Below are 13,667 nucleotides of genomic sequence, written 5' to 3' on the forward strand. Positions count from 1 at the left end.
CACCAAATAAAATACGAAGAAAATAATATCTTAAAAAATATTATCAATTCTAAGTGATTCATTCAGTTGATAATAAATAATTCAATATTAATTAAAATTATCTCCGTACTTAATTGAACTATCAGGTTGCAATAAATTATCCCAATTTACAAATCAATCAAAAGAATGATAATTCCTTTTTAAAAATTAATTCTAACTAAAAAAATGATCAAAAAAAAATATTAGAATAATAAAAATTCCAAGTTTAACGAAAAAATGAAATACGGAAATTTGACTGATATTAATAATAAGACAGAAAAAGAAAAGAGGAATAATGATGCAAGAAATGACTCATATAGCTAACCATAATGGAAAGGATATTAAAAAAAATGTTTAATGTCGGTTCTTTCATCCATCCTTTCCGGTATATATTTGATTCTTTCATCCATCCTTTCCGGTTTTTATTTCCGTATAAATCTTTCTTTTCTTTTCTTTTTTTTTTTTTCTCCAAAAAGCATTAAATGCAATTTTTGAGAAAAGAAATATGAATGGTTAGTTAGTATGGGGCGGGTATGGTGCGACAAAAGCACTCTTTAAACTAACCCTCTGCGCTTGCTTAAGCTATCGATCCATTTTCTAAAATACACTGCTATTTGCACTTTTCACTTCATTTATTGAGGGAAACGAGAGAAATACAATTTTTTTTTTTGTTTTTAAAAAAAGGTATCTGTGAGAGATTTGAATTTAAATATAGAAATTGATTTGATTAAATAGTTTCGAAATGAGAAATGACAATATCGATAATTGAATGAATGTAAAAAGTAAAATGATATTCCTAATTAATATTTTAAATTATGGTAAATTAATTATAATCATGGTAAATTAATTATAATCTTATTCATAATTTTATTCAAAATTTCCTACAATTTTTTGAGGGAAATTATTGGAATTATTCTAAAGTAATTTTGGAAATTAATTATTAAAGTTTTTTTAAAAGTTCATTTATTTAGCAAATTTTAGGATTGATTAAAAGATATAAGAAAAATAAGAGATAGAATTGATATGTGCTCAAATGTCATTAAGTTCCTGATTTAATTGTCCAAAAATATACATTTATACTTTTTAAATTATTAAATAATTCAAGGCTTCTCATTCTTTTTAGCGCAAATATAAATTGAGTTAAGCCATCATTATGTTTCATTTATTAAGATTTATTTATATTTATTTATACTTAACTTACTTATACTTTCCTAAACATACTTATACTTTGTCTTTTTACCAATTTAGTGAAAAAATATGATCAACAATGCCAACTGCATAATTCAGAGTCTCAAATGCCTAACGATATGTAACATACTTTTACCATTGAATAACAAAAAGTTTTTTTCTCTTTTTCAATCGATAATTATAAATAAATGAAATTCTGCGAATATTTTACAAAGCTGTAATTAGTAATTTTAATTAATGAAAATAAAAGAAACGAACGAATTGAATTGAAAAATTAATACGAATGGACAAATAAAAGTGATAAAAAATAAATGCGAACGAATCACTCAAAATTAACAACAAAAATCTCGAATTCAAAATGATTCATATGACATTTTAAAGTTTTGAATCAATACAATTCTTCATTTTTTTTTTCTGCCAAGAAAATAAAAACATGAAAATCTTTTCAAACACATTTTAAAAATCACAACAAAAAAAAAAAAAAAAAAAAACGAAATCAAATGAAAAAGAATAAATTGAAATAAAACTACTATTTTCAAAATAAATTGATAATTAATTAAACAATTAATTGATAAATAAAGTATAAAATCAGGATAAAATAATGAAATTAAAATTTGTTTATGTTTAGTTTTCTCGTTTAAGCTAATCATTTATCCTATTTAATCTTTCATTATATATCGGACATTAGCGCTCTTAGTTTCTTACTATCTAATTGTGCAAAAAAAATAGAATAATGAATGGTGCAAAGGATTAGTTCTGCTTAAGCCTTCTAAATAAAATGATAAACTTTTTGGAACAGATTAGCAGCAACAAAAAAAAAAAAGATTAGCAAACAGATAGAAAAGAGAAAATAGAAAGAGATCTATTGAATGTAACAATAAAATTAACAAATTTTAACTCTTCCAAAAATTTTACTCTAAAGAGAGAGTAAAATGTCTTTTTACATTATTAACGTTTAATGAATTCAACAAAAATACCGCCGCCGCTACTGCTGCGCTTTTGTTACACAGTATTTAGAGATTTGAAGGAAAGATGAAAAAGTATAGATGGAGCTAGCTAGCTAGCAATGAGATAGAAAAGTATTAACAGTTAAGTTGAGCTAACTGATCGTTAAGCTAGAAAAATGACAGAGGGAAGAAGGAAGGATCAGTGCAGCAGAATGAATTGATTGAATTGATTGATTGATTGGATCGGGTCGGGTCGAGTGAGTTGGATTATTTAGCACTTGAACAGCTGTTCAACACATAATCAATGCAATATGCGTACACTCTTTGCTAACTTTTACAAAATAATATTTTGCTATAACAAATAATATTAACTTACTAATATGAAATTAAAATAAATTTGAAATGATTTGCTTTTATTTCATTGAAATATTTGAAGAACAGTGATTTTTAATACTTTAAAACTATCTGATTTTTATATTTTTGCATTTGATTTAATCTTCATAGCAATGATAATTAATAATAGTAATAGTATTAATAATAATATTAATATTAATAATAATAATAATAATAATAATACAATATACTTTTTATTAATATTTATTTAAAAATTTTTTTTTTTGTTGCAATTTGAAAAATTTAATTTCAAAAATTTGCCCATATGATTCATATTTATAATAATAGTACTTTATACAGGAAGCAATTGAAATTTATTGAAAAACCATTTCCTTTCAACTTTATGTCACGATGTTTATAATCAATTTATTTTCTATCCTTTGCATTACTCGTGACAACTTATAATCAGTGAAAAATTGATTTGATTTATTTAAAAAATCAAAGAGTTCTTTCTTCTTTTTTGTTGAATAAAGTTCATTCGTTAAATGTGTGAAATTTGCAGTAAATTTTTAACTTTAATATTTTTAAGACATTAATTTGTTTTTTTTTTTTTTTTTTATTTCTTTGCTTCCTTTATTTATTTATTGATGGATAAATAATTTTAAAATTCATAAAAAGAAATTAGGAATATTGCTTTGCAATTTTTAAAATCCAAAAACGAAATTGTCTTTTTAATGATCGGTATTATTAGATTTCATTAAACTAACTGAATATTCTTTCTAATTTACAAGTTAACTTTAAGCATTTCTAATTACTAATATTTTTTGAGTGAAAAAGATGCTATTAATTAATTAAAACGAAAAATAAATAAATTTCAAACAATTATGAAACAATAAATAAATAAAAGAAGTAAAGTGAAAGATAAATGAAGAAATATAAAATAGTTTGATTTAATTAAAGGAATTTTTGAATTAAAAAAATAAATTGCTGATAAAATATAAATGAAAAGATAAAGTGATGATAAAAAATTTATATTTTAATTTCAATTTTTTTTTTTTTAGAAAAAATGAATGATAGTGCAACGAATAGAAACGAATGAAATGATCGGATGTTCAGAGTTATGATTCAACGAGAAAAAATGATCACTACCCAATCAAAAATTTTGAAATATTTTGACTAAAATAAAAAAAAAATTATTAGCAATATCTGACAAAAAAAAAATTAATTTTTCATTAACTTAGATTAGTAAATTAATTTTAAATTTTAGCTAATATTAACTATAATGAATGATATTTAGCATATGAAATTATTTTAAACTTCGCATATTTTATTAGAATTAATGATGGATTTTAAACAATATTTATTGTAGGAATAAATTAAAATTCTATAATTTAAAATAATTTAATCTTTTCGATATAATCAATTGTATGTAATGCAACATATTGTGAATTATAAATATTAATTAGAATTATGAATAGAATTAATTAATTGCTTCATATAAAAATTTTATATAAATAATTAATTATAACAATTAGCAAATTAGTTGCATTATTTTGAACAAAAATAATATTAAATGAAAATGAAATTTAAATCTTATTAAAATTTACCGAACAGATGGCACATGAAATATTATCAGGAAAGGAGATATAGGCAACGGTAGACGACAGATAATGAGGACAATATGTTTCTCGAGTAAAATTTAAAATGGAAATTTTGATTAATACATTAAGATCATTTATGAAACCTTTTCTTAAATTAATAATTCAACTGAACGAAGCACTTCTGTACAATTTAACAGTTCCATGCGACTATAATCATTTAAATGGAATTAAATTTTTTGTTACTTATAATTAAAATATGAAAATATTATGTGAAAGAATGAATTGAAAGAGTAATTCATTTTTCATTTTAACATTTGCAAAATATATTTTAACTGATCTATAAGGAAATGGATGGGAGTCATAAATGAATATTAATCAATAAAAAGTTAATTAATGATTTTCTTTGTCAGTTAATTTAAAAATTAAAATTAAAATGAATTGAGCAAATTTAAATGAAGGAATGAATGAAAATAGACAATGTTGTATTGTTTATTATTGACTATTAATTAATTCATTTACTGAAATATAAATTTCATATAATGTTTCATTTTTATTAGAAAGAAGAAATTAAACTTTCTTTTTCCAATGAAAACAAAGTTTTTTTTTTTTTTTTTTTAAATGGAATTAGCAATAAGCTTTATACTCAAATATTTTTAAAATATCTCATAAACTTTAGCTAATATTATGCAACATTTGATGAAAATAAATGTATATTAATTTGAATTTCAGTTTTAACAAACTAAAATATAATTCTTTAAAATAGAAACTTTAAAATAAAGTATATCAAAGTTTATATTAAAATTTAAATTACTTAAAAATATTACTATATAGTATTACGTATTACTGACTTTAATAACTCATAATTCTTCGTTTTTTGTTTTTGTTTAACTTAATTTCATACTAGCATTACATTAAAATAACTATTTTCCAGGTGAATATTCAATCAAAATATTAAAAATATGTAACAATAACTTAAATTAGTACTTATGTGACATTTGAAATTTTACATTTTTTTTCAGAAATCTTCAAAATCAAACAAAAAAAAAAACTTAACCTAAAAAAAAATTCTTTCTTATAATGCTAAAATGAGCAAAAGTTAGGATTAGTATTAGCATTTGAGTAATTTTCTAGTAAAATAGATAACTTCATTATTATGTAACTTTCATTTGAATATACCGCCGCTATAGTATTCAAAAATTCTGTCTATTGCGCCTAATTTTTTCCGCCTATTTTAGCAAACAACTGTTTGTTGACCTTTGCTCTTATCTATCATTTCTTATTGACAAAATTTATGGCAATTTACGGTATTTGCTCAACTCAATTTTTTTTTTTTTCTTCACTATTTCTTATATAAGAAATCAATAAGAAATGTGACAGTGAGAAAAGAGAAAAGTAGTTGAAATTTAATTGAAATAAAATTGATTTAGTATCATTAAAAGATGCAAATAATATTGGTAAAATGAAATAATTTTAATGGAAGAAAAAAGAAAAAAAAACTTTGATAATTTATTAATTAAACTAAAATGAAATTATTTTATTAAAAAAAAAAATAATGATGATTTATGAGAAAATTCAATTATTTTTCGTTCGTTTTTTCTCTTTTTTTTTTTTTTTTTGAAACTATTTGATATGAAAATATTTGATATTATCAATTTGATTGTCAATCAATGCAAAATGATTGCTGCTAATGTGCACATTTTTGATAAATTACTGTCACATTAAGTCATCAAATAATTTCTTTTTCTCATAAAATTCATTTTATAATAATTCATATTCTGTTATTAATAAATATTTATTCTATTATTATTGAAAAAATTAAAAAAAAAGAATTAAATATTGAATAATAAATCGATAGCAAAAAAAAAAAAAATATCTAATTTCAATGGAAAATATTATTTGAAGGACACACACACATACAAAGGGAGAGAGAGAGAGAGAGAGAGAGAGAGAGGGAGAGAGAGGGAGAAATTTTTTCATTTAAACAAGTTCTGCAAGAATATCCGGAATTTAATTTATTGCAGTAGTAATAATAAATAAAATAATACTTCAAAGTATATGCACATAACGAGAGAGATTTTATTTTTTTAATGTTTCCGAAGTTTCAAGTAAAGTATACGGTTACGTATCCGGTTAAGGGCACATTACATGTCCGGTTAAGAAGCACAGTACATGCTCGGTTAAGAAGCACGGTGCATGTCCAGTTAAAAAGCACTCCGCTTAAGATGCACAGTACATGTCCGGTTAAGAAGCACAGTACATGCTCGGTTAAGAAGCACAGTACATGCTCGGTTAAGAAGCACAGTACATGCTCGGTTAAGAAGCACAGTACATGTCCGGTTAAGAAGCATAGTACATATTCGGTTAATTTTGATTAAAGTGAATCTTTTTTTTTTTTGATGGCTATACAATATGAAATTGAAATTAATTTGTTTCAAAGTGATAGCATTAATTGTATGAACTAAATTTGTTGCATTCTATGATTTAATTACAGTTTACTAATGAGATACAATTCAAATGGTTAAAGTTAAAGTTAGTAATCAATTTGCTTATCCAACTGGTCATTTGCATTTAAATAAATCTGATGGAATATATTCGTTTCTCAAATATTATTATGATATTAAATTTAAATTGTATGGACAATCTATCTCTTTCATATTATACATTCTTAACAAATGGATTGTATTATTGAAAAAGCTTTGAATTTAAATTTAATTGAAAAATTCTAATGTTTATTCATATTCAAATATCATTCCAACATTATCCTTTTTTTTTCAACATTGATGAAATTTTAATAAAATTTTATTCCATTTTCTTTTCTCTCCACTTTATTGAATTAATTGTCTCCTATTTCTATCGTTTTTTTTTTGCCCTTCTCTAAAAACTTATATTTATTTCCAGATATAACAATAATTTAACTTTTTTTCAAATAGTATTTAAAATAATAAAATTTCAAGCAAACAAATGATGCAAGAATCTTCAAAAAGTTAAAGTAAAATTGAAATTTACTAAAGTTATGATATAATAAAGAACGGTATTACTTAATTATTAATATAATTTTAAAAAATTTGCATTATTTGTTTCATTTATTTCATTTGAAATTAACCATTTAAATCTAAAATCTTTCAAACTGTTCTGTAATGATTATAAAAATGAAATTTATTTTATTAAACATTACAAACAACCCTTTCACTTTTTTTCATTTCTAAGGTTAAATTATTTAAATTATATATTTTTTTGATTTCCAAGATCAAATTATTTAAATTATATATTATTATAATTATACTATTATATACATTTATTGATTTCCCCTTATTTTCATTATAATTAAGTGTTAGATTTTTTTTTTTTTTGATTAAATAACACTAATTAATATGTATATTCCTATTACTCGAATCAAAGTTATCAATCTTATTGATTACTCTTACAATAACAGAAGCTCAAACAATTAGAAAAAATCTCGTTTAGAACTTTCTAATAAATTAAGAAAAGATCTGATGTGCTAATTAATCTACTAAAAAGTAATTTTACGTTAGGAAACAAAAAAAAAAAGTGCGAAGAATATTTGGATTATTTAATCAAATGAATAAAATGTTTAATAAAATTTATTATTTGAAAGATTTAAATTTAAATGGTTATTTTTAAATGAAATAAATAATGCAAAGATTTCTCAAAATGATATAAATAATTAAGTAACACTATTTATTATTACATCATAATTTTAGTAAATCTTGATTTTGCATTAATTTTAATTTTCAATCATTTAATTCATTTATATACAATATATATATATATATATATATTGTATAAAAATTTTGAAAAATTTTTATATAAATAAATATTATAATCATTAAATTAAATTTAAATTCAAAGCTTTTTCAATAATACAATCCATTTGTTAAGAATGTATAATATGAAAGAGATAGATTGTCCATACAATTTAAATTTAATATCATAATAATATTTGAGAAACGAATATATTCCATCAGATTTATTTAAATGCAAATGACCAGTTGGATAAGCAAATTGATTACTAACTTTAACTTTAACCATTTGAATTGTATCTCATTAGTAAACTGTAATTAAATCATAGAATGCAACAAATTTAGTTATTTATCAACTTTTGTCTCTTTTTTTCTTTCTTTTCAAATCCAATGTGATGTCCGTTTAGTAGCCATTGGTCATTACTGTATGATTATATTAGCATTTGATTGATGCATGTACAAACATAAATAGAATTGCTTGCTTATTTGTTTAATGATAAGCTAAAAATAGTACACATTTGCTTTCAATCATTGCAAAAAAAAAATTAAATAAAATTTATAAAAAATTTCCTTGTGAACAATTTTTGATTTACATTCATTTGCGCTTAATGCAACTTTTTTTTATATATTAATCAGTAAAGAAATTAAAATGTTTAATTTTGTAATTCATAGCAAAAAATAAAAAACTTACTTTTTGAAATTTTGAAAAAATTTATTTCTTAAGAGTTTTAAAATTTTTAAAAAACAAAACCACCTGAATTTGCATATATTTATTTTTTCCACTTGAAATTGACACATTTACTCAGTAATTTTTTCAGTGTTAGCAATTAAAATGCTAAAAATTTATGCCATACAGAAATTTCCAGAAGAAATATGCACGGATTATGTGAATATTAATGAGAAAATAATTTATTAGAAAATTGCTTTATTGTATTTAATTTGTATTTAATTTCGTTCTCCTAAAATTATCCAACATATTTTTCTTAATTTGCTAATTAATTAATCCATTTTAAAGTAATTTATAATGTAACTGTGATAAAAGGTTTCAATCTTAGAGTTTATCCTTTTCTTTCCCTTTATCTTATCCCTATATTCCACTTTTAAATTAGAATATATTGATGATTTTTAAGTGAAAATAGGAAGAGATAAAAAATGATAAGTGATAAGCACTCGGTGCTAATAATCAAATAATAATATCACCCAACAAGATCTTTCGCAATGAAGAGATTTAGAGAAGTAAAAAAAAAAGACGAAAAAAATTAAATTAAAAAAAGTAATAGTTGATTAAGATATTAATGAAAAAACTTTACAAGTATATTTAACGTATGTTGTTTTTTACGTGAAATAACACTTTTTCTTCACGTATAATCTCATCTTCACATGCTTTACGTACGTTTGTTAGTCATTTTATTGTACTTTTAAATAAATTATTTCTTCTGCAATTATTGTATTGATTTTAAAATGAAAAAAGAAAATGAATTTTTTCTCATTTAATAAATATTTAAATCTTAGCAAATGAGTGCATTTTACTTAAATTTGGAATTAGAAATTTTATTAACTTTGTTTAAATTAAATAAATTAAGATTAACAACAATCAAAAAAAAAAATAAGAAAAAACAGGAATACTACTCATATTGGTTAACTGGTATAATTATTGATTGGGCAGAGTTAAATTAGTAATCATATGATAACAATTAAATAATCATATGATAACAATTAAGTAATTATATGATAACAATTAAGTAATTATATGATAACAATTAAAAAAACACATAACAATTAACTTAGGTAAGAATTTTTCTTTCCAATAATACAATTACTTTTAAATTACTTAGAATTAAGTACGATTGAATGTTATAATGAGATGTTAATTTATGCAAAATGCATTTACATATGCAAAATATGTTGGCATTCATCAGTGATAGACATTTTTTAATGAAACAGTCTAGTGTTGCAAGCAAAAATTGTTTGAATAAGTTTTGTCTGATTCATCTTTGAGCACAAATTTTTCACACTTTTATGATTTGAAGTTTGCGTGTATGGAGCTATTGGGTTTGAATAAAAATACAGCATTGCTATTAAAAAATCGGTGAATTTTCAATTTAAATTTATAAAATATAAATTGTGTGGTGATGATGTCGACCCTGTGGCCTAATGGATAAGGCGTCTGACTTCTAATCAGAAGATTGCAGGTTCGACCCCTGCCAGGGTCGGTTAATGTCTACTGCACCAAAATTTGCAGTGCTTTTTGAGAAAATTGTATATGTGTAAATTAGAATTAGTTAGTAGTCAATTTTCATTATCATTTCGTACTTAAATACTCTAAATATGATTTCAGATTTAAGCATATTACTTGTGTCACAGTGCAAATTTACAAACTTGAAGGAAATAGCTGGCATGAATTGACGAAAGATTTTGTCCTCTTGCATATGTATTATGATAGAGAAGATAAAGTAGCAAAATTGATTGCTATTGATGGCATTAAGGTAGTAAACACTTTTTTTTCTTTTAAATTTATAATTAGCACATTACTCTAAAACATTTCATTGATGTCATTTTTATATGCTTTTTTTTTTTAAAAAAATTTTTCAATAATATTTTATTGATATTATATTAAAAGTATTACACTGAACTAGTCAGATAAATTTGTCTATAAAATTAAGATAGATTTGATAATATTTGTTTGTATCAATTATTAATCAAATTCTTATCATATTGAAGATAAAATGGAATTAGAAAAAAAAATGTTTACAATATAATTTTTAGAATATTTTCACAAAACTTTTGAAAAATTACAGCTAATTATAAGAGGATTTGTAATTTCATCTACACTTCAATTGGTGAGACCGACAAAAAAATTTGTGCATTTTATTAGCTCAAAGCAAGGAAGATCAGAAATGTATGGTTTTGGTTTCTATCAAGTCTATGAAGTGGAGCAGGTTTGTTATTTTATTTAAACTTCTTGAAAAATCAATACATCAGGAATATGTCAAGGATGTAGAAAATGAAAAAGTATTTTTTATGATTAATTAAAATTTTCATTGTAAATCTTTACGTATAACAATGAATAGATGAAGAAATGAACCACTCATTTCTTTCAATAATATTTTGAATATAAAATTAATTAGTGTAAAAATCCAAAAAAAAAAAGAAAAATGATTTATATTGCTATTTTTTCTAGCTATCTCTCTCTCTCTCTCTCCCTCTATTCTCCCTTCCTTTTTCTTTCTTTCTTGATTTATTTTTATTTGAAAAATTTTAAGATTAGATTTTAGCTTAATAGCAATAAATAAAATTCAAAACTGAATAATTAAAATATTTCTTCCATTTATTACAGTTTTTGCGATCATTCAACATTGTGTACAGGAAATTATATTTGTCATCCAGAAATGTAACTCAAAATGAATTTGAATACAGCAAAAGACATTCATCAATTTCATCGATAAAAACAGATTCGTCATGTCACATATCTTTGTCAACAACAAGTAATAAGTTTTCAAGAGTATTTCTTCATTTATGCTTATCATTTATATTTAGCACAAATCATGTAAACATAATTTTGGATGAATCAATCAATCTAATTTTTTAATCAATTTTTAATTTATGCAAAATAATTTTAGCAAAAAAAAAAAAAAAAAATTCACAGAGAGTATATAATTTTATCAATTGAAATGATAACTTTCATTAATTTTCAGCTTCTAAAAAAGATACGCATACTATCCCTTCATTTTATTCCACTAAAAATTCACCATGTCGAGAGCAAATATTTGCTGTTGATGTAAAGTATACTGAAAAACAAATGCAAAAACTATCGTTTGCTTCTACCACAAGCTCAACACTTCCTTTGGTAAGCAAAAAAAAAAAAAAAAAATTAAAACAATATTTGCTAAATAAATCAAATTAGAATTAATTTGATCAACTCCGTTTTTTTGAAAATAATTTTGAATTTTGTAAATATTATCACAATCTTTTACAGTAATTGCTTGAATCATATCTATATTGCAATGTAAAACTGATATAGTTAAAAGTGATAAGTTATCATTGCACATTTTTTGAAAATTAAACTTTTAGTATTGTACAGTGTTGAATTAAGCAGTGAAAAAAATAAGTAATGCATAAAGTTTAATTAGATGTTTTTTTAATATTTTTTTCTTTTTTAATAAATAATATTTTACTAACTCTTCAGATGCCTTCCCTGTTGACACAAACTTCCGTAAACGCAAGAAATAGTTTGTATTCCAGTAACTCTGCTACAATTGGTAAGCAACACGTAACGTACGCTTTCATTTCTCATTCTGATATTTTCGTTTTTCAGAAAATACTAGATTTCTCACTTTCTTATGTTAACTAAAGTTTAGAAGAAGTAAACAGTTAACTGAAAAATTATTAAATTGTATAATTAAGCAGTTTAAGAATTTTTTAATTAGAATTTGAGATTTTTAGCAAATTTTTTGTTTCAGATACTAACACAGATGTTTCTCGATCAGTTGAGCAAAAGCAATATCAGCTATGGGGTACTACACCATGGAATACTTTATTTGAACAAAAAGTTTGCAGTAATCAAGAAAGTATCACTTCTACGTGGAATTCACTATTAAACCATTAAAATAATATTTCAAACGGTTTATAGTATTTCTGTGTATTATAAAGATATTTGCATTGATTTGCATAGAACTGTAAATATTTCAAATAATTATTTTATTTTATTTTTAATAATGGTTAATTATATGTGATACATTTGTTCTTTTCACTCTTTCAATTTCAATTAAACAAATTTTATTTTATCTTTTTCGACGCTATTTCTTGTTTAAAAATTGTTTTTTTTTTTTTTTTAAAAAAAAGAAGCTGAAGTTTATTCAAATTAAAATTTTTCTTGTTTTATAATTATAATAAGTAGTGTGTGAACCAATAAATTTTCATTGTCAAAATGAATATCTAATAAAATCATTAAAATCGGAGAAAATTTTCAACACTATACTAAAAATCGCGAAGGAAATGAGAATCTTTTCTTATCTAAAAAACTTTGATTTATTGATTTCCAATAATAAAAAACAATATTAAAATTGTTCCTTGCTCAAATAATAATTATAAATGGTTTGCATTGTATTTGATCAAAGTGATCAGGAAAGATCAATATTCTTCCAATCCTTAATCATATTTTAAATTTGATTACTTTTTCAATCATATATTTTTTTAAATAAATAATTTCTTCATTAAAAATAACTATACAATACTCACATGAATCATCTATTATAATGTTATATCTATATTCATCCTATCATTATTTTCCTTTGTCAAAAAACATTTTTATTCTCAAAATTTGAAATGGAGAAAAAAAAGAGGGAAAGAGAGGGAGAGAAGAGGGAGAGAGAGGGAAAAAGGGAAAGAGAAAGAAAACGTGGTTTTTTTTTCACGAATAAATAATAAATGGATTCTTTAATTTCAGCAAATTTCAAAAAAAATTTTTTTTTTTTTTTTTTTTTTTGCTATTGCTTGCTTTTTTCAAATTAATCAAACAAATGAAACTAATTCATTCAAATAGGATTAAATTTTATCATTAAATCTAAACTAAGCATTTTATTAATTTCAAAACTAATATTAAGTGAGGCATAATTTGAAATTCATATTCTGTTGCTAGGCAACTGAACAGCTTTAATATTTTGCTATATTCTACAATTCCTTTCCCTCTTGTTTATTAATCAAAAAGAAAATTGTAAAATTTACAAAAAAATAAAAAGAAAACTTTTCGTCTACACACTATTTTTGACTTTTTTTTGAGTTTTTCCACATAAAAAATTGAATTGAATTTTAAATTTAAT

At 22.4% G+C, this 13,667-nt stretch overlaps 1 protein-coding gene and 1 non-coding gene across 3 annotated transcripts; both read left to right on the forward strand.

Annotated features, from left to right (window-relative positions):
* Positions 1-9,887: 9,887 nt before the first annotated feature.
* On the forward strand, positions 9,888-12,454 carry Bm1160 (Uncharacterized protein; the record flags this gene model as incomplete). 2 transcript variants are annotated; one of them, XM_043076359.1, is made up of 7 exons in its annotated part: positions 9,888-9,937; positions 10,187-10,334; positions 10,647-10,787; positions 11,186-11,333; positions 11,544-11,695; positions 12,035-12,107; positions 12,309-12,454. In XM_043076359.1, the coding sequence occupies 7 exons, from the start codon at positions 9,888-9,890 to the stop codon at positions 12,452-12,454; spliced, it is 858 nt and encodes a 285-aa protein (XP_042932293.1). The 2 variants fall into 2 exon arrangements, with proteins under 2 accessions (XP_042932293.1, XP_042932294.1); XM_043076360.1 differs by lacking the exon at positions 9,888-9,937 and having other exon boundaries at positions 10,278-10,334.
* Bm14544 lies at positions 9,989-10,061 on the forward strand. The gene has a single exon. It is a non-coding gene; the product is annotated as a tRNA-Arg (tRNA).
* Positions 12,455-13,667: the final 1,213 nt, after the last annotated feature.

This window comes from Brugia malayi, assembly GCF_000002995.4.
Source record: "Brugia malayi strain FR3 genome assembly, contig: Bm_v4_Chr1_scaffold_001, whole genome shotgun sequence".
Taxonomy (NCBI): Eukaryota; Metazoa; Nematoda; class Chromadorea; order Rhabditida; family Onchocercidae; genus Brugia; species Brugia malayi.